Source organism: Seriola aureovittata, chromosome 7, assembly GCF_021018895.1.
Source record: "Seriola aureovittata isolate HTS-2021-v1 ecotype China chromosome 7, ASM2101889v1, whole genome shotgun sequence".
Classification (NCBI taxonomy): Eukaryota; Metazoa; Chordata; class Actinopteri; order Carangiformes; family Carangidae; genus Seriola; species Seriola aureovittata.
The window spans coordinates 437,459-463,620 of record NC_079370.1 but is presented as its reverse complement, the minus strand read 5'-3'; the positions used below and the strand labels follow the sequence as shown (position 1 = coordinate 463,620).

Here is a 26,162-nt window from a genome sequence, read left to right as displayed (position 1 = left end):
CACTCAGAAAACTTTGTTTAAACCTTCCCTCAAACCACAAACAAGCTAACTCCGGCTCCTGCGGCACGAGACGGATGCAGTAGATCTCGTCAGTAAACAGATGCTTTAGTCTTCCCATAATGACAGAGAGGATTGACGGCCTACCTCAGCCAGAGCCATTTATGCAGTGGAAGAGCCTCCTGGATCAATAGTTGTTACCTAGGCAAAGCCCACACAACCACTAATGAATCCACTGGCTTCCAGCACAGGCTGCCACTGCTGCTTCATGTCTGCACAGGAGGAAGACTGAGAAAATGCCTAATGCTCCGAGTAGTAGTGTAAAGCTTAACATCCAAATACAGCCACCACTTTGAATTCGAAAATATAAAACTATTGCAAAGGTGAAGCAGCAGGTGTTTTCCTGTTTAGTTTGTTGTATTTGTGTCGCGACACGTCAGTGTTGTCTGTTGTCTGGGACTGGTTGTGTGTTTGAAGACTGAGGTTCTGTCTGGCACACCCTTCACCCGCCTGTCTTCTGGTTTTATCTTTTGTTTTAACGTAGGATTAGAGTGCTGATAAGTCAAAGGTGGTAAAGCGTGTTAGTCACCTGTCACCTGGGATTTGTAATTTGTAAAAAGGGCTTGGTGCCAGCAGAGGTAGCAGGTGCAGTGTTGTGTGTTACGGTGCAGTTCATACGTATTTGGGCAGTGACACATTGTTTGGGTTTTGTTCTTTGTTTTGGAGTGAAACGCTGATGATGAGTGTAAAGCGTTGTAGGTTTCAGACTCCATATTAAATGAACACTGTAGAACACATGGTATTCTCAAACACAGTTCCCCAGTGTTTTGACCATTTTTTACACCTCACCCAATCTGGATGTAAATACACTCAAATTAAAGCAATACTTCAACATTTTGTGGAATACACTTCTTACGCTTTCTTGTCAAGAGTTAGACGAGACGATTGAACCCACTCCCATGTCTGTAAGATAAATATGAAGCTTAGCATAAAGACTGGAAGCAAGAGGAAACTGTTAGCTTGACTCTCTAATGTCTGGAAGTACACTTTACAACATCTCTGAAATTCATCGATTAAAGGAATAGTTTGATATTTTTGGAAGTGCTCTACTTACTTACTTACTTTCTTACTTCTTTGTCGAACTTTAACAAAAAGCTCTAAAGATGACTAATTGATTAATCTTTCTTCTATAATCTGAACAGAAGTTAAAGTGTAAAAACAATGATCACTTGTTGTACAAGAGCTGGGAAATGGCAAATTGTTGTTTTTATACTCCAGGTGTAAAAATGAAACAAACCTTTTTCCTCACATTATTTAGCAGTTTATAGAATGGTATACTTATAAAGAGCAGTATACATATACTGTATATAGCCTGTGCATCATCTTGTGTTCATTTTATTGCTGGCACATACAGTTATTGGTTGTTCTAACTGTTTTTATATTCCTGTTTTTTTCTATTGTTTATTAGAAAAAACAATGTTGTCTATTGTTTTCTTAATTGATTGATTTTAGTTTTGGTAAGATCTCTTTGTAAGTCCTTTTGGGGTTTTTAAATCTCCCCAGCACAATCCCTTTTAGTCCTTTAATGCATTATTTTTTCTGTTTTGTTATTTGTGTAAATAAATAAACTAAAACTCAGCAGGCTAGGCTAAACATCCCCCGGCTCCAGCTCAACATTTAACGCACAGACATGAGATTTGATGTTATTCTCATTTCACTCTCAAAAAGATAAACGAATTTCCCAAAACAATTTCTCTAAAACTGTAGGATAAAAAAAAATCTTTACTGATGTGCTGTGTATCACCTGCCGACTCTCATTAAGAGAGTGAATTATAGATCTATATAAAAACTGATTTTTCTTAATGGAATATGAACGCCTGGTCACATATTTCACTCCTGGGGCTTCTTCACTAAAAAGAAAGTAATCGTGATCATTATAAATAACAACTACGAATTAAAATCTTCTATCACTTATGTTGCATTAATCATTTGGATATTGGTAGAAATTAGATGCAGTTTTCCTTCTGGAAAAAGTTTGTCTTCAACCTTCAAGAAAAAAATCTAATTAATCATTTTGGCCTAAAATTAGTTAAAGGCACAAATGTGGTCTTTGACTCCATTTTCATAAACAAAGCCACCAAACCTCAAAACAACCTCAGCAGCTGCAGTATTTTCCACTGCACACAGAGAAACGCTGTGATGATTCACCACAGTCCACTTCCTCCTGCACTGTGATGTGTGTTACAGATAGCGACTGATGGAGTCTGACAGGCTCGACTTACGACAGAGCGGCTAAAGACCCTCCAGATCCACCGAGATATGAAATGATGGCCGTCTCCACCCGCTCTGCACCTACACCAGTGTGTGCATTATGACTGATACCATCCTGCTAAGCCAAGCACTTTGCTGGTCGTCTGCAGGATATTAGCTCAGCCAAAGGTTATTCACGGACTATCAAACCAGAGCTGCGGTCAGGAAATGCTGACTTATGTGTAAATATCAATTAAATTAGTCGGAGTCCCTGTTGCTGAGGGTGCACTCCCTCGTTTTAATGGGCACAGCACTAGCGGTGCTGCGTAAATCACATTTGTACAAGAAAAGAGAGGCAGATATTAGATTATACTTGTTTACACATCCATTAACTATTTGTACTTGGCTATTAATTGTCATAAAGCACAAAAAGATAGACCATCGATCATGCACTGATTTTATTGAGATTTGGCATAAATATAGGAGCTAATGTATGTAAGCATTGGTACATGACATTTTGATATAAATTGTAAACCAATTTACCTTTCTATATCACTATAACAGTCAATTTTAAACCTCCCCCAGTTAATACAGGCGGTGTGTTTGTTTTGGTGGATGGCCAGGGAGTGGAGTCAGTTCAAATTTCTAGTAAAAATCACAGTGGTTCACTTGAAATGTGCAAAAAATAAGTGTGTTTAGTGTGAGCAGGGATATCATAACAGACAGCGTAAAATTCCACCCACTTAGGCAGAAAATCATACATGCATCATAAAAAAATCCATCATTGGCTGGAAGGAATAAAACAACAAAGCAATAATCACCATTTATCACCAAAATAAAACATATAAATGAAGAATCTTGCAGACGACTTCACCTCCTCATCCAGGCTGAAACAACTAACACAAACCATCAGGCTTCATGATCAGAGGCACAGCATTGGCAGCACTGGGCTTCAGTAGCTTTGGTTCAGCATCAAGGGGTTTGAATGTGTTTGGAACACAAGGCACATTGTCGCGTCTCTGGTGCCAAACTCCGAGCCTCTTTTTGTTTTTCATGCCTGAGAAAGTAACCTCTGCGCTCCCTGTCAGAGTTATGTAGGCCAGCCTGCTGGGCGGAGACAAAATGGGAGCACAGCTCTGCAGATGCAGCCTCAGCAAAACCATCTCTTTAGCGCTGTAGGTGCAGAAGCCATTTCTCATGGGGGACTGGATTATGACTGTATATGCTGCTGAGGTAAAGTAAAAGCATAGACGCTTCCCATTTTCATATACAGTACAGTGTTCGTGTAAAAATTCTTATAGATATAAACAAACTGGTTAGTAGTCACATAGTTTTACAACATGCAGGCAGTTAATATTTAAACAGCTGCAACATAAATAAATAAATAAATTCACATCAAATGTGTGATTTAAATATCAACTGTATGAAGAGTTGACACTAAAAGCTGAAAGTGCATTTGTGATTAAATTCTTTTAATAAAGGGTCTGAAATACTATAGTTCTGGTAGGGATGCACCCCGATACTGATTCTGATACGCAAACTCAGGGTACTGACCGACACTGACCCAGAACCAGATCTGTTTCTCCTCCCCCCATTAATATCTTAATAGCTCACTGCATCGATCGATGGCGGTCTTTCTTGTGTAAAGTAACATGAGGATGCAACTGTACACAGAGCTGGAAAATAACGAAAAAAGTTAAGTACAATTTTGAGGTTCTTGTATTTAACTATTTCCATTTAATGCAACTTAATATTGTACTTTAAACTCATCTGTAAATAACCTGAACTAACACTTATATCTGGACTGGTAGCATCTGGCCAATACCCAGTTCACTTAATAAGGTCAGTGTATCACACTGATACCTAATCACTTCTATCGGATCTGTGCAGCCCTTCTTTATCAGATTCAGTATTTTCAGTTTTTTATGATAAACTAAAATACTGATATTCTCACCTCAGTGTTGCAGATGGACAAGCAACACAATCTATAGTCTCTCAATCTGAATACATGTGACAGCTTTACTCAGAGTGCACGCACACTGCCACGTTCTTGTGTCTCTCCCAGTAGTGACACTCCTCTGGAAAGCTCCAGGCAGCGGCGGACTCCTTGTGGCGACTGACGGCGTGAACGACAAACCCGCACAGCTGCTTCTCCAGCGCCTCCACCACTGCCGGGGCGTTTCCCTTCTTCCCCTGACCCTCCATCACCTGTCGGATGCAGTCGCGGGGCACCGGCTGCGGTTTGGTGCTGTACGACACCACCAGGTTTATGTTGTTCACCTGGAGTACCTCGAACCAGTTGTGGCCTGCCACGTGATGGAAGTGCTCCCCCGCTCGCCAGTTCCGGTAGGTGCTGCCTGAATGGTTGATGAGCCTCACTGACCAGCTGACCCAGTCATATTTTTTCACCAAGAACTCAAGAAGCTGCTGAGTTGAATCTTGCAGGTTTTCTTCCTCCTTTTCTTGCAGGAGTCGCTGGGCGTCTAATTTTGCTTGCTCTGGGAAAGCAGCAATACAGGACTCGATGTTTGTCTTCATTCTGGACTCTACTTCTTCAATTTTGCTGCTCCACTCTTGGATTTTGTCCTCTTCTTCCTCTGGGCCTTGGGTTAAGGCACAGTGGCCCAGCAGAGCAATCAGGCCCAAACAGAAGAGCTCCTTCATGCGGACACAGAAATCCTCCAGGAGACGACGGTTCCTCGCCACATACCTGCAAAACAGAGGAACCATTTACTTTTACATTTAAGGTATTTATCTGGTGTTAAAGTCATGCAAACAAGTAGTGATAAAAGATGAGAGAAACTTAACCATTTACTTTTCTACTAGCTCTAAAACTGACTCTCCAAAGGTGTTGGTGCCCATCAGAGCATCATACAAGACAAACAGGTTCTTCTCTCCCCCGGTTTTAGCAAAGTGCTCCAGGAAAAGTCTCTTCTTCACTTCCTTGAACTGCTGTTTTGCCTCCAAGATGTCCATATATTTCCTAAACTGGTTCCTAATGTTCTCCTCCACAGAGAAGTACTGGGAGTCCAGCCTCCCCTTCTTGATCTCACAGTCGATGTCTTCCAGTTGGCTGGAGAGCAAGTCGAGCTTGTTCCGCACCGTCAGAAATTGCTCTTTGACATAAAAGACCTCTTTGCTGTGGACGTTGTCTAAGGCCAGGCGGAGAACCGGAGCGGCGGCCTCACAGAGGGGGAAGAGCTCACCCACAGCACTGGCCAACACCTCAGCCCCCCGCTGGAACATATCCATCACTGCCTCGATGGCCTCCTTCTTCTGGGCCACAACCCTCTCCAATGAACTGGACATGTTCTGAGACACAGAGGGACAGAATCTGTTGTCAAACACAGATAAACCTTCGAGAGGGACATATGAGGTGTGTGACAGAAAGGTCCAAGTCTTTATTCAGTTAAGATATTCCTGAAAAAGTGTCACAAGCCCTTTTCACAGGTTGTGTTGGTCTTGTGTTATGTTGTGAGCAGTTCCATCAAAAAATAATTTCTTTCTTTCATTCAAAATGATTAGAATAGCAGGTAGAGGCCACAAGAGATTCATTCATCTAGAATTAAACAAGATAAAAGCAAAGACAGTAGAAAGGCCCAAAAAATGGATTTACCTTGTGACTCCTTGGAGGGGGTCTCAGTGGGCCTGTAAGGGTTTAGCAAGTCTCCATAGTTAACTTACAGATAGGAAGTATCTTAAAGGCTTTTACAGCACCTTTGTTTCTTATTCCTCATAAAAAGACATTAGAAGCATCCTGATTCCCAGAAGGTTGTAAAATACATTATAGAATGTGTTTTAAATGTGTCTAAAAATGTGTGTTTAAAGAGTTTAAATTGGTCATATAGAAAATTATAAAACTGTCAGAATCAAATGCAGCATTTAATGAGAATTTGATTCAAATCTTTATCCTGAAAGCTTTGATATTTTAAATATTCAATCCTCCTACGGCAGAAAAAAAGCTAGCAGGTGATGATGTCATGTAAACAAAATGGGGGCCTTATACGTGGATGAGAGAATGACACAGATGCCCTTGAGTCTGTATGTGAGTCATCTCAGAGCAGAGCAGACCGAGGCCAACCCATGTTTAAAAATCCCCTTTCATCCTCCTGTAACCTGACTTACATAAATTACCGCGTCCTCTGTTCAGACGTCTGTCTGAGGACGGATCCCACATGCTGCGTCACCAGAACTCTTCTCCACTAATTAACTTCCACATTCATTTTATGTTCGTTCTATCTGAAAATGTCCTGCTCTGATTTTTTTATAGTGGAAAGGGGAAAAGAAGCTAAATCCAAACTTATGAAATACAAAGAGTGCGTGATTTAAAAAAAAACAAAAAACCTTTTCAGTAAATAAATGAAGACAGGATTTGTCATGTGTCTGCGCTGTGTTTAACTGTCATGCGCACCCACAAGAAAAGCGCAAAGGTTGGGTTTTTACGCACAAATCCACCGAGAGCATCGGACACACCTTACAGCACATTTACCCCTCCTGATGGAAGATTCATCACAGTCCCATAGCAGCATTTTTTCAGTAGGCCTACCTCATGTAAATGGCCCCGCTGCTCCTTCACGCCTGATGAGCTCCAACAGCTGCGAACAAGTTGTTTTGTTTCTTTTCTCCTTCGAGTTTGAGAAAATTCCCACGGTCCACTCATCCACTGTGGAGCTGCAGGGGAAGGGTCCAGAAACAGGATCCAGAGGAGAGATGGAGATGCGCACTTACTATCTGCAAAGGAGAGAGAGAGAGAGAGAGAGAGAGAGAGAGAGAGAGAGAGAGAGAGAGAGAGAGAGAGAGAGAGAGAGAGAGAGAGAGAGAGAGAGAGAGAGAGAGAGAGAGAGAGAGAGAGAGAGAGAGAGAGAGAGAGAGAGAGAGAGAGAGAGAGAGAGAGAGAGAGAGAGAGAGAGAGAGAGAGAGAGAGAGAGAGAGAGAGAGAGAGAGAGAGAGAGAGAGAGAGGAGGGGGAACAGACAGGCAGAAACAGCGCAAACTCCAGGAGGTGAATGTGCTCGGTTCCATTTTCTGCTCAGTCTTCGTGTCGCCATGAAAGGACGATTCAAATCTCTTTTCAACAAATGTGGAGCTGAATTCTCTGTTAAATTGTTTTCCACATATTTTCGACTGTGTCTTGTAGAGAACGAGGGCTGCTGCGCACTTGGCGCTAATGTCTCATCACCATAATGCGCTTCAGCTGTTGAGAATGTTAACTGCTCCAGACTTGAGGTAAGACGATCAGAAAACTGTTGATGTGTTTTGTCTTTTTCGTATTTGTGTGATATTTGATAAAACATCATAATTATCATCATCATTTTGGTTTTTTTCGTTTTGTTTTTTTTTTTTATCTCAAACGCACCTCCTGCAGATTACACACAGCCGCAATATGAAATGTCTTGCACCCTAATCATTTAGATTCAGAACAGCTTATATTATATGAATGGAGATTTTACTTTGCTATTATTATTATTATTATTATTATTATTATTATCATCATTTATAATTACAGCACAGACGCGTCACCCGTCTTCAGTCTGATTTGTCACAAATTGAAATACATCGGGTTAAAACAGCCATTTAAAAGTAGAATTATACATCCTCAGCCCGAGGACTTGGTGCTGATCACATTAAACCTCACAGCTCCTTCATCTGTGCGCACGACGCGCCCTGTGAGAGTCCAGGCTCATCCTCCCTCACCAGGAAAAACAAAAATCATTACGCAAATCATTTCTCCTCCAACACATGAAAGACTTCATCTCATGTTTGAAGGGTCAATATTTGCTTCAGATTTTTTTAATTTCTGGAATTACACCAATTTCCTTCAGGTGATCACGGATCCTCTCCGAAACGAGCTCGTGTCATGAGGAGAATAATGAGCACCAACCATCACGAGACGGACGACGTGCGTCAGTGGCTCTAAGACACTCATCAATCTGCGGAACAGGTAAGCGCCTCGAATCTTTGTGTCTCCTTAATCTGCACTTCAAACGCCCGCAATGCACATTTTCCTGTTTTGGTTTCCCCCCCACCAACCCCACTCTGAGCTGGAAGTCAAACCTGTTCAGCTGGATAATGATGCACGAGGGCCATACCACAGGTACTTAACCTCGGTCATGCGCCCATCTCATGTCCTTTCAGGTAAATTCTCCCCCCTCCCCTTTTTCAATCCAGTAAATGAATTTGGATTATTGCCCCTCGTGCAGACCGACCATGTAGAGGATCTGGTTCCAGAGGCAGGCTGCAGTAGCTCGTAGTTTTGGAGACAGACGTGTGATGCCTCAGTCCTGTGGGCCCTCGGGGAGCTCAGTGACATCAGGTGTAATGGTGAAGCGGGTGAAGTGCTCGCGCCCTCTTGTGGTGCACATCAGCAAGTTGCACCTTTACACCCCCACATGGGTCTCTGGCCTCCTCGTGCAGCATCCACAGGTTATACATATTTAATACCAGTGAGGAGCAGTGGTTTTTCACAAACATACCAGTATTGTATGTCGGCATGCTTTTTCCTTTTGGGGCAAATAGAATAAAGTAAAATGTCCATTTAATATTTACATTTTACCTATTGATGCAATCAAATAAACAAGGTGTGTTTGAATATTTGTGTATATAAATTGAAATAAGAGCTGGAACAAGAAAAAACCTAAATACTATGTCAAACTGATCAGATTATGATGCAGTGTAAGGAATTAGATCTGCTCCAACATTATTGAATGTATCCAAAGAACCAACAACAAAATAAATAAATAATACAAATATTTTGAAACCAAATCAAAAAAATAAAACTAAATGCAGCAAATGTAAAACTATACAATTATACCGCGTTCAATTACAATATTTTCTACTTTTTTATCATTTACACATCTTTTTCCTCCGCAGTGCATTAATGCTACTTAGCATTAGATAGAATATTTGGCAGTGGAGAGTGACATTAGTTCGTCTGTGTGTGCACTTCCAAGGGGAGAAAGCTAAGGTGGAAAATTTAGCATTTTTTTAGAAAGTAAAGTGATAAAAGTTCTACATTTATTCCAGTTACATCCCCAAGGTGCTGGATGGGGTCGAGAGGACTCACCAAACTGGGGAAACATTTCTTTATGGATCTGTTTTTCTGTGCGTTTGGTTATTGTTATGTTGAAGCAGCAGACAAAAAGGATATGGTCCATGGGCTTTTGGCCATATAGTATATGTAATTTAAACTTATGAACATGTGCATAATAATAGTGATAATCATGATCACCTATAGAACACTCAAAATATGCTATGAAGTGTTTTTCAAAGGCAGCAATAAAACAGAATCAATAAAATCAAGAGGTTTCAGAGAAGAAAAAAGATAAAGGTAGGTGTATAAAAACAATACAGAGTAATTTTAAGAGGAATGAAACAACTGAAGGGAAATTAAAACCAGGAAAAATGCTCCGATAGACTGCAAATGCTCTGTCCCCTTTGGTTTCCAACCAGGTCTCCTGAACAGACAGAACTTTTACCCGAGGATCTCAAGGTGCCTACTGGTGTGTAGGGAATTAAGAGAACAGGGATGTAGCCAGGGGAGCGGCCGCAGAGAGCTTTAAAAGTAATCAATAAAATCTAAAGATCTATTCTAACATGTACTGGGATCAGTAAAACAGGAGGGACGTTAAAGGCTGGACAGCTGAGTGCTTTACGGTCTGGAGACAATCAGTAGATTTTTGGGTGAGGCAAGTAAAAAGAGTGTTGCATTAATCCAGGTGTGAGTCTATGTCTTTAAAAGTAAAAAAAAAGGTTGTATTTTATATTTCTAAGATGATAAAGGTCAGAACACTTTACAGTCTTACCTACAACATTAAACAGTATTCAACATTAATTAATTTAATACTGTGAAAAGGTTCATTCTGCATCACAAAAACTTTACTTTCAATACACTGATCCTTTTTAATCACTAAAACAGAACATTTACTTTTAATGTGACATTTCTCCATTTTGCTGTTTTTATTGTGGTAAAGAATTAACGATTCCAACTCTGTGGTATTCACTCATATTTATTCATAGAGGTGCATATAATACAACCAGGCATCAAAGATCCATAAAAAAGGCAACATATTCACAATGATAACATGACAAAAAAAGCCTTGAGAGGTTCATATAGGTTTCCTGCATGTCAGCAGCACTTTGACTATATTTACGAAGCGTATACTGAGTCTGTTGTAACAATAAGAGAGAGGACACACTGTGAGGAAATCAATAAACCAGAGTTAGGTACTGAAAGAGAGAGAGAGCAGAATGGACTAGACCTTTGTAAAACAAATAAATATACAAACTGATTGGTTTGAAAGCTGTTAATGACAATTAGATGTTTAGTGATCACATGTTTAGTCTAATTTTCTAAACGGTCTGAACGGTCCTGGTGCAGCCCTCCAAACCTTTATGGTACTACCCATACCACCAGTTTGCTCACACACACAAACAAACAAAAGAAAGACACACATTTACACATTATTATTAACTACAGGTTTAAATCTGAACTGTAGCATTCAAAACATAATGCCTTACACAATAAAAAACTTAACTGATTAACCCATGAACAAGCAAGAGTGGAAAATGATTTAATGTTTCTACCCCTCTTGTTTTCACCTAAATAAAACATTTCTCCATATAGTTATTCAAATACCTGTCGAGTTGTATCTCCCAGAATACATTGCTCTACTAATGTTTTAGCCAAAAAAGAAAAAAAACCAATAATATAAAAGTGATAGCACATTTAGGCACTGTCGGTCAGATGAGGAGCATGAAGAGCTAAAAGTCTTGCACAATGAACATTAAATGTTTTTATAGTTGGAGCTATATAGTTGTTTGTATAGACAGTCTTAACAATACTTGGTGTTGCTCCTGCATGGCTAAACAGGCTGTAGGACACATCAAATAGAAAATAAAAGGATGACAGAATTGTACAAATCAAGATGGGAAGGATTCACTACAGTGACAGAACAGCGTGTTTCAAAAGTCAGATACCTCAGTTGTTGTAAAATAAACATAACGCAGTGACGGGTAGTGTAAATGGAAGCACTTAGAGTATATTTGATTTGTATTTAGTGTATCCTGTTGTGGTGAAGAGTTGGTTTTGCCACGTAGTAGTATCACAATACATCTGATTTTATTTCTACTGCTAGTGTTTTCTTTCTTTTTTTAACTGAAATTGTTCACTACAAGTCAATAACAATAAAGAACTCAGCACAGCAGCATCTGAAATTAGTGTAAAAAAAAAAAAAAGTACATTTAGTGCTCAACAGCAACAAGTATGCTCAGTGTATCACGAGCTCCATGCATTAGAGGCCTGCAATGTTTGTTAGTGGTGGCATGATCACAGGTGGTAAATGATGATTATATCGCTGTAGTTATATTCATAGCTCCAAAAACTTTGGGATACGCTTAAACCTCTTTCATGTTATATATTATAGTTATAACTTGACTGACAACTCCCTCTGGTTAACAGCTAAAAGTCTGTCTAATAGCAGTTATTTCATCTATAGTTCATAGGCGGCCCTGTACTTGGTCCTTCCAACATACGTTTTCCTCGTAGTGTAATAGATGTATTTCACAAGCTCTACAATAAATGTGTAGAAGTGTATAATGGGAGCGGGATACATTGCAGTTTCTGCTAAAGCCTGATTTATAGATGTGATACCTTGCATGTGATGCATGACGTATAGTATAACATTTACGCACATTGCCCAAAATTGAGCTCCTAGTGTAGATTTATCATTATCTGTAATGATCCCACAGCTGATTGCATCTGTTTTTTCTATCAGTTGAAACCATCAGTGTTTTTCAGATTTATCCCAAAACCTGAAGAATTTATGTGTCTGTCCATCTATCTATTTATCTGTGAAGCCAATGCTGAATATCGTACAAGAATTTAGTTGTCTTTACCTCAACCTGGACAGAAGCTACATGAAGACCACTAAGACCACTTGCATATACAGCAAGTTATGTGATTTTAAAATGAGACAAACTGCTGCTCATTTTGATCACTGGGTTCTCGCCCGGTGAGCTGAGATGCGTACAAAGAGCTTACAGGGAGAGGAAAGGCGAAGAGGAAGGAGCTACAGCAGGAATGTGGACCTGTGAGTCCCGAATATGAAGGAAAAGCAGCAGCGGAGGAAAAAGCTCTTCTTCGTGCTTTTTCTTCATTTGCACTTGCAAAGAGCCTTCTGCATCTCCTCTTGCACACGCTCCATCTTCTCCGCCCACTCCTCGCTCAGGCCCTCCTCGTCGTCTCCGATGATGGCGGCGTAGCCCATGAGAGCGATGAGCCCGATGCAGAACAGGTAGGTGAGGCGCGTGCAGAGTCGCTCCATGGTGCGGCGGTCGCCTTGCGAGTGCTTCAGGTAGACCTCCAGGATGGGCCTGCTGAAGAGCTTCGGTTTACCCACCACGCCATCATAGAGTGTGTGCAGGTTCTGGTCGCCCAAGTCATTGGAATAGCTCTCTTCGAAGTCCTCCTTCTTGCGCTCGCGGTGCTCCGGACGCGCCTCCACCATCTCCATGAACTTTCTGAACTGGTTCTTCAGGTTCTCCTCCACCTGACAGTACTGGCCGTCCAGCGTTTCCTTCTTGATCTGTACCAGCGTGTTGCGATTCTGCTGGGACAGCTGGTCCAGCGCTCGGTTGACGGAGCCGAACTCACGTTTCAGGGTGCGGATGTCCTCGTCATCGATGTGGTGCAGCACCACCCGGATCAGGGAGCCAGCCACGCCGAAAATGGGGTTAACAACAGCTGCTGCTGAGGAGATGGTGGCTACACACTGGAGCACTTTGACCAGGCCTTGCTTCAGCTTGGCCCGGTCCTCAACGATCTCCTCTTCCATCATGGTTCAGATGTTGAGGTCGCTGAGTGAAGAAGTGGACGTCTGTGAGAGAGAGGAAATTCACTTTACTATAACGGATGGTTTTTAGGATGATACAGCTGCATTTGTCAAAATGAGGCATTATGGGTAAGAATTTGCTCTCAGGACATACAGCTGTTTTGTAAAAAACTACTGGACAATTTTAGAGTACTTCATAGAAAATTACTGAAATTATTGGAAGTGTAAATGAAGCATCACCCATATGTTTACACAACAAATCTCTGATTTGGTATCATGTGGTTCATCCTTTTAGCTCATGTTTTAGTCGTGGCAATAATGTGCCACAGTGATTTTCTTCATAGTATGATTACTTAAACAATTAATTGATTAAAAATGAATTGGCAACAATTCTGGTGAATGATTTCAGTGAAAAAGGGTAAAAAAATTGAACGTCTCCGGCCTTTTAAATGTGGTGAGTTGATGCTTTTTGTCTCGTATATGGTGGTAAATTAGATTCAAAATTCATAAATTCATGTTTCCTGTAAATTCATTTGACAACCATGAAAAAAGTGGAAAAAAGCCCATTATTATTGTCTGAAGGGTCAGCTGACCAACACTTTCACAGCTGTAAATCAGCTGACTCCAGTTCAATAAATCAGCCTTATGACTGCAAGCAAGACTGATCTATTAGTAACGTTTACATTGTGTTGACATCCACCTGACGCTCACACGGAGCAACTTGTGTTCACTTCATCTCTACAGTACTTGTCATCGCTAACCGATTCTCTCAGTCCTTTACAGACTGATGTTTTCTGAGAGCGAGCATTTCATGGTTGTTTCACTGTGACAGGAAGCTGCTGGTTACATGTTGGAGGAGAGGTTGCAGCATCTTACATCAAGTTTCTCACACAGGAGCTTCAGCCTGTGTTGTTCAGAGTGCACAACGAGACACTGGTCCTGATCAGGATGATTCCTGCAACAAAAGACAAACAGAGATTCAGACACAAGAAGTGGGTCAGATACACACAGCACTGAGCTGGTTCAGCTCTGTCTGCTTCAACCAGGAAGTGAACAGATTTGTGTCCGTCGAAGGCTTCAGGCTTCAGGTTTCAGCAGTGAAGGAGTTAACAGCCTCTCCCTCCCACTGTGACACGGCTCTGTTCAGCCTTTCAGCACCAGGCTGCTCCCTGTGTGTTTCTATGGACCGAGCTGAGAGCTCCTCAGCAGCAGCTGCAGCTAATGGGCGGGACAGAGAAACTCTTCAGCTGCAGTTCAGTGGGAAAACACATACTGCTGTTTACCATGAGTGTCTGCGCCGTAAGACCTGTTTATTACATAACAGCTACTATCCAGAGGGACATATGGTTTCAAGCTACTTCAGAGGATGAATTTGGGTATTAAAAGTTAAAATTGTGTGAGCTGTAGGCTACAAGAGAATTTCTGTTGACACCTAATTTGTATCTGTGAAAACAGGATCCATACAGTGTTAGAGTTGTTTTTCCATGTGGTATATCAGCCACAAAGTTTAATTTAGTTCAGGGACTCACAGCACTTGTGACAGAAAAGAGTGTGTGTTAAGTGTCCTGTCATCTCCTTACACCTCAGTAACTGTCAGTTAATGCTTGGCTGTGGTACTTCAGACACATACCACTCTGAGATTACATCACGGTCACAAAGATAACCACTACACCCGTGTTGTGCCGGGGACCCACACAGCTGATGACTGCAAGAGCAGAGCAAGTTAAAACAGGCCTCAGCCCGAGACACAGACAGAAGGAACAGTTCGGTTTCTGTGTTTCTGATCGGCTTTCTTTTCTCTTTTAAATGCCTGTGTCCACCAGAGGGGGCAGTAATTTACCTACGATGACAGAGAGACACCCATAATAACATCCACCATCTGATTTCAGCACCACCACTGTGGACTGACAGCAGTGACGCTCAGGAGCAGGATTTAACCCTTTACCTTCCAGTTAACTTTAGATGGTGTAGTTTAAGCTGTAATCAACAAAAATATAAGCCAATGTTTAACTTGTTTAAATACTTATGACTCTTACACTTGAAAGATCTTACAAAATGAGATGAAATCCCCATAAGATGCTCCTCAAACGTACATTTTTCCATCACATTTTTTTCAGCTTCTGCACCGGCTCTGCTCATGAAAGTCAGTTTTTTGTTTTTTTTTCCTATTATAGATGCCGATAAAGAGCTATTTGCTTCATAGTTGGTGCATGATAGTGACTAAATTAGTAACAAATTACATTTATATGTGTTATATTTCTACTTCTGTGCCCTTGTTTCCACAGATGCTGTCCGAAAAAAAAAAAAAAACCTCCACGTGTCAACGCAATCTGACAATCTGCCAGATGAGACGCAGGTAATGAAAGGGTTAACTGCTGATTTTTGACACTGAAATAATAAAATAAAAATCTTTTTTAAAAATGTTGAAGTCCTGGGGAAAAATCTGAGCTACATTAGATCACAAACTGGATGGATCTGGTGAATCTAGCAGCTTCCTGCGACTGTTTTTAATATGTAATAGTAAATTAACCCCTTCGTGCTCATGAAATTATTCTTAAATCAACTCTTCCCCTTTCTTAACGAGGGAGCGAGATCATTTTTAGACATTTTCAATGATTTTGAAGCGAAACAAGGATTGAGTTCTAAGCATATGATTTTTACATAATCAATAAAAATGCTAATTAAGGCCAATAAATCAAACCAATTACAGCTCCTGAGTTAAAATCCGCACCGTGGATTAACCAATCACTGCTCAGTGACAGCATGGCCTTTAGAGATGGCAGAGGACACAACACAAATCTCACACAGAAAGTCTTGGCCCAAAGTTGTGACTCAGTGACTCAGCTTCTGCATTATTGTGCCGTAAATACAAAGAGTAGCCATAGGAAGATATAAAGTTTCAGTCACCGCCAGGGAGCAAGATTTGATTTGGTTGTACACAAAACAGCTCTGTCTGTCTAATCAGGAAGTGTCAGGCTGCTCTCACCTGTTTCCCCGCAGTGGAGTGGCCATCTTGAATGTTTTCTATGATGATAGCAATGCTATGCTAATCCAAATCTAAATGTTATGTTCTGTTAAAATTGTTCCTTAAACTACATGAGTTACATTTTCAGATCTTACCTGAACGATTTTTCTGCCTCCTTGTTACAACATGACAGTGTGATGTCTGTCTTTACAGATCTCAGCCTGTGTGGCAGCAGGGAGTCTTCTCTAAGGAACTACACCCTTGAAGCTAATACAGTTCAAACATTGACTTTAGTGATGAAGACTAACATAAAACTGTCATCCGGAGTTCTTCCACGTTTGTGAGTATTACAACAAGCAAAACATCCACTTCAAACAGCCACAGGGCCACACAGCTGCCTTCCTGCCCAGCTATGGCTCCCCCTAGCCGTGCCTCCATATTTCCTTGTTAATGCACACCATAATGCACTGACCCTCCCTGCTGTATCACACAGAAAAGACACCAAGATACACCTGAAAACCCCAGTTTCTCTATCTAAATGTGGACTATACAGTCTCAATCTGCCTCTCAGCCAACATTGGGCACCATGGGCCTCAGCAGGACTGAGGATTTCTTACCTTTTGAGAGTGGCTCTGCCAATACCTCCCTCTCCACAGTCCCAACCTCGACAGCCTCCTTCTTCTTCCCAGCAATCCCTGCAAAAAGGACACTTCCATGTATGTTGAATATGTAGGGGTGATCAATTTGGACCAAACCGTTTCTAAAGAACCTAAAAGGCCCCCAAAACCCAGAAATGGCCGTTTTGGCTCCAAACACATATAAGCTCCAAAATGCCATTTTTAAAATGACATTTCAATGGCCTTAAATGGTAAAGCCCACTCCTCCAATACACCATGGTCTACCCCTATGCTTTGAACTTATTTTGGTCCATCCAGTAGTCATACTGTTGATAGTGGTGAACAATTGTCAGTCAGTGCGCAGCTGAGCGCTCAGAGACTTTTGCTGCGTTCTGTGCCTTTGCTAAGCCCTGGAGCATCTTTTGGAGGCTACAAAAGTCCATTTGTAGTATTTATGAGTCAGAGAGACCCTCTTTTTGTAGATTGGAGCAAGAAAACTCGAAGAAAAATACTTTGATGACGGAAGAATCCAACAACGCACAAAGAAATCTATGACTCCAAACGGGCTTCTCCAAAAGTGCACAAGTGTATCCAAAGGCACAGAAAGCTTTCCAAAAGCTCCAGAGGGAAAAGAAAGAAGTTTATCCAGCTGAAAAGGTAATAAGAATAATTATTATGTGTAAATCTTACCAATTGAACTAAAAAAATTAAAGTCACACTCAAAGCATGCCGAATTTAAAGTCCATTAGAAAACAAGGTGTAACGTGAAAAATGTTCCAAATGGCGCAAGGGCACTGCAGGCAATAAAGTTCTCTAATTTGCCTATTTCAAAATATTATTTTCTTAAATATTTGTGTGCTAATACTGGCAGCACTGTAGCACAGATCACAAATCAAAATGACCGTCTAACTGACCAACAGGAACGATCAAGCCGACAAAAACCTGAGCAGTGAACGCACCCATTCAGTGCGCAACAGTCCTCCTGCAACGAGCCACAGTCTGCTCCTTTATCCAGGCTTGAGTGAGATAAAATCAGTCCTGAAGCGCATAAATATGCAGGCTACAGCCATTCAGACTAATCCAGTGAAGTCGTTGGAGGAGGGATGACTGCGCCGGCGGCTGAAGCTGTTTACCCCAAAATAAACTCCTCTATGCAAATGATGGCGGCAGCGGCTCCCCCCTCACTCTGTCTGATGTCTGTGGTATTTACGTCGTATATTACAACAGCACACAGCCACAAACAGGATGGGCGTCCGCCTTCCTGCTTGTCCAGACCTGAGCCTGTAGCAGGTTGAAGACCCCGTCCCCCCCCAGTCTGAAACCTCCAGCCTCAGGCAGCAGCAGCGACATAAGCGAAGCCCTGTCCTCTCTGCCGCCTCTAATGGGAACTGAGGAAGAAATAGAAATAAAAAGCCCGACTGTGAGTTTAAAAATGACAAAGCCTTCGTTATGTGCTCTGACACCGACTGGTTCACATCAGCGCTCAGACCACAGTTGGTGGTGTGTGCAGCTCCAGCCGGGCGCGCGCCTGTCGCCATCGTGCATTTGCTGCAGCAGCTGTCAAACGGATCACATTTCACACTCAAGTCACAGCGATGAATACTCACTGTCTGTAGCTGCACCGGTTCAAGAAATATGGCCACGCATCATACAGATGTCCTTCATGATGTTTTATTCTCTCTCAAGCATCTCTGTCATCAGACACCGTGAAAACTACACACAAAAAATACAAAAACAACCAAATACACCCGTTAATTGCTTAAACTGAAAACATCAAAGGAACATACAAAAGGTCACTTTTAAACATAAATACCAAATATGAAAAACTAAATAAAAGTACACTACCGTGTGCGCCTCTCCAACCGTGCAGAATATTGTCCTCAGTAGCCACGTTTGGCCCTCCTTCAGCACATGTAGGACCTCTCTTTCTTTTCTTTTTTGTAAAAATATCCCACAATGCCCAGGTGTGACCTCTGACCACTTGAAACCCCAAAAGGTTGCGTTCAAGATAATCTTATATTACAGTTTTAACACATTATAATGATTTCAAACTTAAATTTCAAATACATATAAAATAAACACTGAAATGAAATACCTGTCTCTCAGACAGTTACACTCCCACCAAGTTACTATGATTTATGATAACTTCTATGAAAACATTTAAATAAATCTGGTAACTTTCAGAAATAAACACTGATATCTTGTACCTTTTAGCTTACATAACTGATACTTTAAACTCTTCTCAATAGTAAACCTGGTTTCATTATCACACATTTTAGTTGTTTTCTACAAGTACAACCAATTTATGAATAGGACGCTCAAGAATGGATGAACTAGAAAGTCTTTTACCCTCTTTTCCAAGATTTTTGTTTCCTATCTGTACAGTAACTTTTCGTACCAGTCCATCTCCATCCTTACAAACATCTATCACTTTTCCAAGTCTCCACTCATTGCGTGGAATTTCATCCTCTTTGACAATAACAATGTCTCCAATTTTCACATTACGCCTTGAAGAGTGCCAGCGTTGTCTGAGTGTGATGTTTGCTAAATACTCTTTCCTCCACCTACTCCAAAACTGTTCAGTTAGGTACTGTACCCTGCGCCATCTTTTTCTGGCATACACATCTTCTGCCACAAATTTCCCTGGAGGAGGAAGTGGAACAGAGCTTTTCATGGTAAGTAGATGATTTGGAGTGATTGGCTCTAAACTTTTAGGATCGTTGATGCTGTCAGTTGTGAGAGGTCGGTTATTAACGATCGACATAGCTTCATAGAAAAAGGTTCTTAAGGAAGCATCATCTAATCTGCCTGTGCTCTTGGAAAGGACCCAGCTCATGACACTCCTGACTGTCCTTATCTGCCGTTCCCAAATTCCTCCCATGTGACTGGCATCAGGTACATTCATAATGAAATCACAATGTTTCTCAGCCAGGTAAGACCTCAGTCTGTCATTGTCCATTTCTTTTAAAGCCTTTGTCAACTCATTTTTCGCTCCAACAAAATTTGTTCCTCTGTCTGACCTGATTTGTCTTACAGCTCCACGAATAGCTATAAAACACCGCAGTGCATTTATGAATGCATCAGTTGTCAGATCTTCCAATAGTTCTATGTGAATTGCCCTTGAAGATAGACAGGTGAATATGAGACCGTACCTTTTCTGCTCTTTACGACCCTGCTTAGTGAGAAAAGGTCCGAAGCAATCCATCCCACAGAAAGAGAAGGGTGGTGAGGGCTCAACACGATCAGTGGGCAAATCTGCCATTTTTTGTGTTTCTGTTGGTCGGCGAGCTTTTCTGCACGTGACACATTGTTTGATGTAGTTTGCCACAACTTTGCTGCCACCAACTATCCAGTAACCATTTGTTCTAAGCTCATTAAGGGTCTGCCCTCTGCCTTGGTGCTGACTTTTTTCATGACAGTAACCTAGAATCAGCCGTGTGATCACCCCACATTTTGGTAGGATTACTGGATGCTTCATGTCATGAGATAAGGAAGCATTTTTTAATCTCCCTCCCACCCTGAGAACACCATCTTGCAACACTGGATCAAGCTGGAACAACTGATGGTTATGTGGCAGTTTACTTTGACTCCGGGCTTCAATTTCCTCTTGGAAGGCATCCTTTTGTGCCAATTTCACAAGGACAAGACTGGCTTGTCTTCTGTCTTCCACATTTATGGGCTCTGCTGGTTTGACTCCTTTTAATTTTTTAATCCGAGCAACAACATTCACTGCTGTTTGCCATTTTGAGAACTTCTCGAACCTCTTTAGAAAACATTCCTCTTCAACTGCTGCCGTTTGCAGCACTTGTGTCATTTTCACTTCAGGATCTCCCACCATGAGCTGTGGCTTTGACTCTGGAATGACAATCTCTTTTTCCCATAGGAATTTTGGTCCAGTAAGCCATGTTGAGCTCATCAGCTCTTCTATCTTGAGGCCTCTGGAAGCATGATCAGCTGGGTTTTTGTCAGTCTCAATATGGTGCCAGTGAGCTGGATTTGTTGTTTCTCTGATTCTTTGAACCCGATTCGCTACAAAAACATGAAACCTGCGAGCTTCATTGTTAATATAGCCTAAGACTACTTGTGAGTCTGTCCAAAAGTATTTTTGATCAATCTTAAGCTCTAGCTCTTCCTTCAACATAGTGCTGACTGCTGAGGAGACAACTGCAGCTGTTAACTCCAGTCTAGGTATGGTTACAACTTTAGTGGGTGCAACTCTTGCCTTACCTATGACTAGGGAGCAATGCACTTTATTTTCCATCACCACTCGGAGATATGAGCACTGGCCATACCCATGACTACTCGCATCTGAAAAGTGATGCAGTTCAACTCTCTGCGCCTTGTCCAGGTTCTCAGGAGCGAAGCATCTTGGGATTTGGAGTTCCTGCAATTTCTCAAGATCATTAAGCCAGCTCTCCCACCGTGGCTTTAACTCTGCAGGGAGTTGTTCGTCCCATCCAATGCCCTTTTGGCACATTTCCTGCAGTATTTTCTTTCCCTGTAGCAGGAAAGGGGCTAGGAAACCTAATGGATCAAACACAGAGGCAATTGTGGAGAGTATTCCCCGCCGTGTTGTAGATTTCTCGTTCAGAGCGACCTTAAAGGAGAATGTGTCACTGTCAACACTCCACTTTACTCCCAGCACTGTCTGCACTGGGAGTTCCCCGTGATTGAGATCCACATCCTGTACTCCTTTAGCTCGATCGCTGTCGGGAACAGACTCCAAGACTTCTCTGTTGTTTGAGATGAACTTGTGGAGGTGTAACTTTCCTTTTGCGCACACAGTTTGTGCTTCTCTCACAAGTTTAATAGCTGAGTCCACAGATTCGACACTGATCAGGCCATCATCAACGTAAAAATTCCTTTTTATGAAGCTGGCTGCTGCAGGATAGTCCTTTTCATTTTGGCTTGCAAGGTACTTCAATCCATAATTTGAGCAGCCAGGAGAAGATGCTGCTCCAAATAGATGGACTCGCATGCGGTAATCCTTTGGCTCTGATTTTGTATCCCCGTTCTCCCACCACAGGAATCGTAAGTAGTCTCTGTCCTCTGAACTCACGTGAAATCTGTGGAACATTTTTTCTACATCACAGATCACTGCCACTGGGTATTTGCGGAACCTGCAGAGCACTCCTGTCAGTCCATTTGTGAGGTCAGGTCCTGATAGTAAGTGATCATTCAGAGCTGTGCCCCCATACTTGGCTGAACAATCAAACACAACCCTTATTTTTTCTGGCTTTCTGGGGTGATATACTCCTTGGTGAGGAATATACCATACATTTCCTGCCTTGGGTTGATTGTCAGCTCTTTCCGCATCTCCATCTTTAAAAACACCATCCATGAACTTTATGTAGTCTTCCTTGAATTTGAGATTTTTCTCAAATTTTCTTTTCAGCTGATTTAGCCGCACCAGAGCTAGCCCTTTGTTTTCTGGCAGTTGTGGGCGTGTTTTAAAGGGGAGGGGCATTTCCAGGTGCCCATCTGCGTTCTGTTGTATTTGTTCATTGAGTAAGTGCATGAACTGTATGTCATCTTGTGAGATGCTCTTTTCTCCATGGTAAGTGTCTTTGAAGTCAGCTTCCAGGGCTCTGATGACAGCGGGTGGTGTCAATGGTGGAAGTTCTCTGACAGATACACGATGGCACAGACCTGTCACCTCTGATGAATTTGCCACCCGTGATGAGTTGCCAACAATGCTCCAACCCAGGTCCGTTTTGATACCATATGGCTCGTCGTCACTTCCTGTAATGACATGTCGGGGAGCTAAGACTCTGGGGCAGTCGTAACCTATAAGAAGGCCAACCTCACAATCCATCAGCTCTGGTATTTCCTGTGCTATGTTGATCAGATGTTTCCACTTTTTGGCGGTAGCTGGGGTAGGAATGTGAGAACGTTCAAGTGGGATGAAATCTCTGGAATAAGCAGGTGGCAAGTCAATGAAGCTATTAGAAGCAAACCCTCTAACTCTAAGCCCACTGACTCTCTCACTCTGTATAATGGAATCTCTTGCCATCATAGTGGTAAGCTTCAACTTGACTGGCTCTGAACCTGCTCCTATCCTTTCACATACTCCTTGATCTACAAAAGTGTTGCTACTTTGCGTATCAAGTAGGGCATACACTAATGTCTCACTTTCTGGGGTGGCTTCTAAAGAAATCCACACAGGTACTATCATGGATGTGCTCTCACCTTCAACTCTGTTAATGCTACAGGAAAGAGATGAGGTTTTTTCATCAGCGTTCACAGCATGAGAAGTTGTCTCTGCAGCAGGAGCTCTGCTCTCGTGAAGTGGTGTTGGATGTGATTTCTTACATATGCCACATGTAGATTTATTCCTGCAGTCTTTTGAAATGTGTCCTCTCCTGAGACAACCGAAGCATAAATTATTGTCCAAAATAAACCTCCGTTTTTCCTCTACAGGTTTACTGGACAGCGTTGGGCATTTGTGAATGGAGTGACTTTCTTCACAGCATAGACATGAGAGAGAATTTGGAGATACTGATGACATGTTCACTTTCTTTACTGCATTTGAACCTTTTGAGTTGCTCTCCACATCACTGCTAGTTTTCATCACAATCACTGGTTTATCTAATCCGTCTGCTTTTACACTTGTGCTGAATGCACTAGCCCTTTGACGTTTAACATCTCTTGAGGGCCTCTCCTCCACAGACTTCAATGCCTGAAGGGAAGTCACAGGATTGCATGTAATATCGGCTTCTGTTGCCACAAACTCAGCAAACTCTTTGAAATTGGGGTATTCCTCTGTTTTTCTCAGCTGTTTTGTTACATGACGATTCCAGCGAGAGATTAACCACTCAGGAAGCTTCTGGAGCATTTTTTGGTTCTCCTCACAATCATTTAACACTTGGAGTCCCTTGACGTGAGGCATGGCATTGCTGCAAGTGTTCAGAAAGTCACTGAATTGTCTTAATTTAAGGGACTCTCTTGAATTAATCTTTGGCCAATTGTTTAACTTGTCTCTAAATGCACGCTGAATTACAAAGGAATGACCATAACGAGCATTTAGTGCCTCCCATGCTTGATTGTAAGCATCCTCATCTTTCCTGTAGAAGCTTCCTTCCACAACAGATCGTGCCTCACCACTGATGTATCTCTGCAGGTAAAACAACTTGTCTGCTGGATTTGTGCATCGACATTCTATCAATGCTTTGAAGCTCGTTTTCCATTCTATGAACTTAAGCGGGTCTCCAAAAAAGACTGAGGGCTCAGGTGTTGGAAGTCTGGTAAGAACCATTGTGTCACGCAGGGCTTGTATCAAGGATGTCTCATTGTTAGCATTGTTTGCTTGTTCGTTGCTGTTCTGACATGTTTGTTCTTCTTTAATTTCTTTAAAGGGTACAGGAGGACTCCTGGCTGCTTTACTGTCTACTGATTTGTTTTCGCTGCAAATCTCATCTGAGTCGGCTTCAGAATATGCCTTAATCTTAGCAGCTATAACATTAAGATCTCTCTGATTTTCTAGTCTTTTAAGTTCATGTCTTTGTGCAGCGATTGCTTCTTCCATGTTCATTTCAGCTTTCTTTGCAGCCAACTGTGCAACGCACTCTGCTCTTTTTGCTGTGATACTTTGCTGGTCTGCAGTTCTGTTGGAATGTTGGCTACGAACAGTAGTCTTAGTCCTTGAAGATCCAAATATTGACTGGGCATATTCTTTGTCAAGAACCAAATGAAGCCTTGCATTTTCTACTTTAGCATCAAATTCCTCCAGCCCCACTTCACTCATGCGCACCTTCATGAGCTCCATCAAGTCTCTAGTTACTGCTGTGCAGGAGTCCATTTTCCTTCTGATCTCAGTGGAAGGGGCTAACTGAGATCTTACATTTTCATATGAGTCTCTCACTTGTGTTTCTAGACATTCAACAGCATCCATCATGTTACACAAGTTTTCATCCGGGCACTCCTCTTTAAGATTAGTACGTGCAGTTTTAACCTGCTCTTTCCATTTTTCATACAGGTTGAGGAATTTCTTCTCTTTTTGAGAAAGCTCTTGTTGCTGTAGCTCTTGCATTTTTGGAGTTAACTTTCTCTCCCGTGAGGATTTTCTGGTTTCTACTGTCTGGGATGTTGTGGGGATAGGCTCAGCCATTGTTACTTTTAGGATTTCTAATTTAGCAAGAATATCACCTATGCGTAACTCTAAGTTTTCCCGTTCATCCTCATTAGTTTGTGACAGTAGCTGATCATTCAAACCCTTTAGTTCCTCTTGAAGGAACTCTATTTGTTCATTAAATTCAGCACTTTCTGATTTTTCCTCATAAACTGACATTGTACTGTATAACACTGTATATCACTAGTCACTGCTATGTTCAAATGAATTCTTAATTACTATGTTTTTAGCAGTGCAATCAGTTCCTATTTCTCAAACAAAACCCATTTGATTAGCTTTTTAAACTCTCAGATCAAAAACACCATTAACATTAACAACCATTAGGCATAACGATAAATCAGGAACAACATTGACTGATGTAACAAAGATAATTCAGTCTCTCAATATTAAACCAGTGTTTTAACGTTCAATGTTTTTGTTAGTTTGTTTGTTTTTAAACAGATTAATGAATTACTGTCTCTAGAAATTATTTTGGTTTTACCCAGTCATTTCTTTCAAACTGTGCAATCCACCAAGAAGCACAGTTGCACTCACACATCTGACGCCGTATGCAGAGCCGCTTTCCCCTGTGTCCTCTGTGCCAGCAATAGTTTACAACAGTCACTGCGCGCTGTGGCCCGTATGGGATATTCGCAGAGCTGTGGTCCACGCTGGAGCTGCCGTCTAACAGCGGAATCGCGGTACTCTTCACCCGGTGACAGGAACGTGTCTCCCGTGATTCAGCACGCCACTTATCTCTTCACTCCTCCGGTCACACGCGGTGCAGGCGATGCTTCTCTCTCTCGTCGCAACGCGCACCGCTCATCACTCGGGACTCTTGGCCTGCTGGCGTTACGTTTTCACTGTAGCTGCACCGGTTCAAGAAATATGGCCACGCATCATACAGATGTCCTTCATGATGTTTTATTCTCTCTCAAGCATCTCTGTCATCAGACACCGTGAAAACTACACACAAAAAATACAAAAACAACCAAATACACCCGTTAATTGCTTAAACTGAAAACATCAAAGGAACATACAAAAGGTCACTTTTAAACATAAATACCAAATATGAAAAACTAAATAAAAGTACACTACCGTGTGCGCCTCTCCAACCGTGCAGAATATTGTCCTCAGTAGCCACGTTTGGCCCTCCTTCAGCACATGTAGGACCTCTCTTTCTTTTCTTTTTTGTAAAAATATCCCACAATGCCCAGGTGTGACCTCTGACCACTTGAAACCCCAAAAGGTTGCGTTCAAGATAATCTTATATTACAGTTTTAACACATTATAATGATTTCAAACTTAAATTTCAAATACATATAAAATAAACACTGAAATGAAATACCTGTCTCTCAGACAGTTACACTGTCCTATATGATACTGTAGCAGCCACAC

General features: G+C 41.7%; 3 protein-coding genes and 1 long non-coding RNA gene across 5 annotated transcripts; 1 reads left to right on the top strand and 3 right to left on the bottom strand.

The window, feature by feature from the left end:
* Window positions 1–2,690: 2,690 nt before the first annotated feature.
* On the bottom strand, window positions 2,691–6,993 carry LOC130171707 (uncharacterized). The gene is made up of 3 exons (XM_056379820.1): window positions 6,794–6,993; window positions 5,063–5,559; window positions 2,691–4,957 (listed from the first exon to the last, which is right to left on the bottom strand). Exons 1-3 carry the CDS (start codon window positions 6,905–6,907, stop codon window positions 4,267–4,269), a joined length of 1,302 nt encoding a protein of 433 aa, XP_056235795.1. The 5' UTR covers window positions 6,908–6,993; the 3' UTR covers window positions 2,691–4,266.
* A 207-nt stretch (window positions 6,994–7,200) lies between these two features.
* LOC130172296 (uncharacterized) lies at window positions 7,201–17,726 on the top strand. Of its 2 annotated transcripts, XR_008828248.1 has the most exons (5): window positions 7,201–7,472; window positions 8,069–8,187; window positions 15,361–15,431; window positions 16,254–16,380; window positions 17,578–17,726. It is a non-coding gene; the product is annotated as an uncharacterized LOC130172296 (long non-coding RNA). The 2 variants fall into 2 exon arrangements; XR_008828247.1 differs by lacking the exon at window positions 17,578–17,726 and having other exon boundaries at window positions 7,202–7,472; window positions 16,254–16,651.
* On the bottom strand, window positions 10,237–16,735 carry LOC130172295 (protein rapunzel-like). Its single transcript, XM_056380894.1, has 3 exons — window positions 16,658–16,735; window positions 13,952–14,030; window positions 10,237–13,120 (listed from the first exon to the last, which is right to left on the bottom strand). The coding sequence occupies exon 3, from the start codon at window positions 13,079–13,081 to the stop codon at window positions 12,398–12,400; it is 684 nt and encodes a 227-aa protein (XP_056236869.1). The 5' UTR covers window positions 13,082–13,120; window positions 13,952–14,030; window positions 16,658–16,735; the 3' UTR covers window positions 10,237–12,397.
* Window positions 17,727–17,875: 149 nt separating the features above from the next.
* Window positions 17,876–26,133, bottom strand: LOC130172051 (uncharacterized). The gene is made up of 3 exons (XM_056380469.1): window positions 25,863–26,133; window positions 20,885–25,730; window positions 17,876–18,045 (listed from the first exon to the last, which is right to left on the bottom strand). The coding sequence occupies exons 2-3, from the start codon at window positions 24,942–24,944 to the stop codon at window positions 17,876–17,878; spliced, it is 4,230 nt and encodes a 1,409-aa protein (XP_056236444.1). The 5' UTR covers window positions 24,945–25,730; window positions 25,863–26,133.
* Between the last annotated feature and the right edge of the window lie 29 nt (window positions 26,134–26,162).

Bases quoted from the DNA above. Each gene is read 5' to 3' on its own strand.
- LOC130172295 (XM_056380894.1), bottom strand. From the start codon at position 13,081: ATGATGGAAGAGGAGATCGTTGAGGACCGGGCCAAGCTGAAGCAAGGC.
- LOC130171707 (XM_056379820.1), bottom strand. From the start codon at position 6,907: ATGAGTGGACCGTGGGAATTTTCTCAAACTCGAAGGAGAAAAGAAACA. The intron at 5,560-6,793 runs GTAGGCCTACTG...TCTGTGTCTCAG, and splicing joins AGCGGGGCCATTTACATGAG to AACATGTCCAGTTCATTGGA. The intron at 4,958-5,062 runs GTAAATGGTTAA...TCTGTTTTGCAG, and splicing joins GTTTTAGAGCTAGTAGAAAA to GTATGTGGCGAGGAACCGTC.
- LOC130172051 (XM_056380469.1), bottom strand. From the start codon at position 24,944: ATGTCAGTTTATGAGGAAAAATCAGAAAGTGCTGAATTTAATGAACAA. The intron at 18,046-20,884 runs GTAAGGCAAGAG...TTTCTTCCTCAG, and splicing joins GCATTGCTCCCTAGTCATAG to TTCCCATTAGAGGCGGCAGA.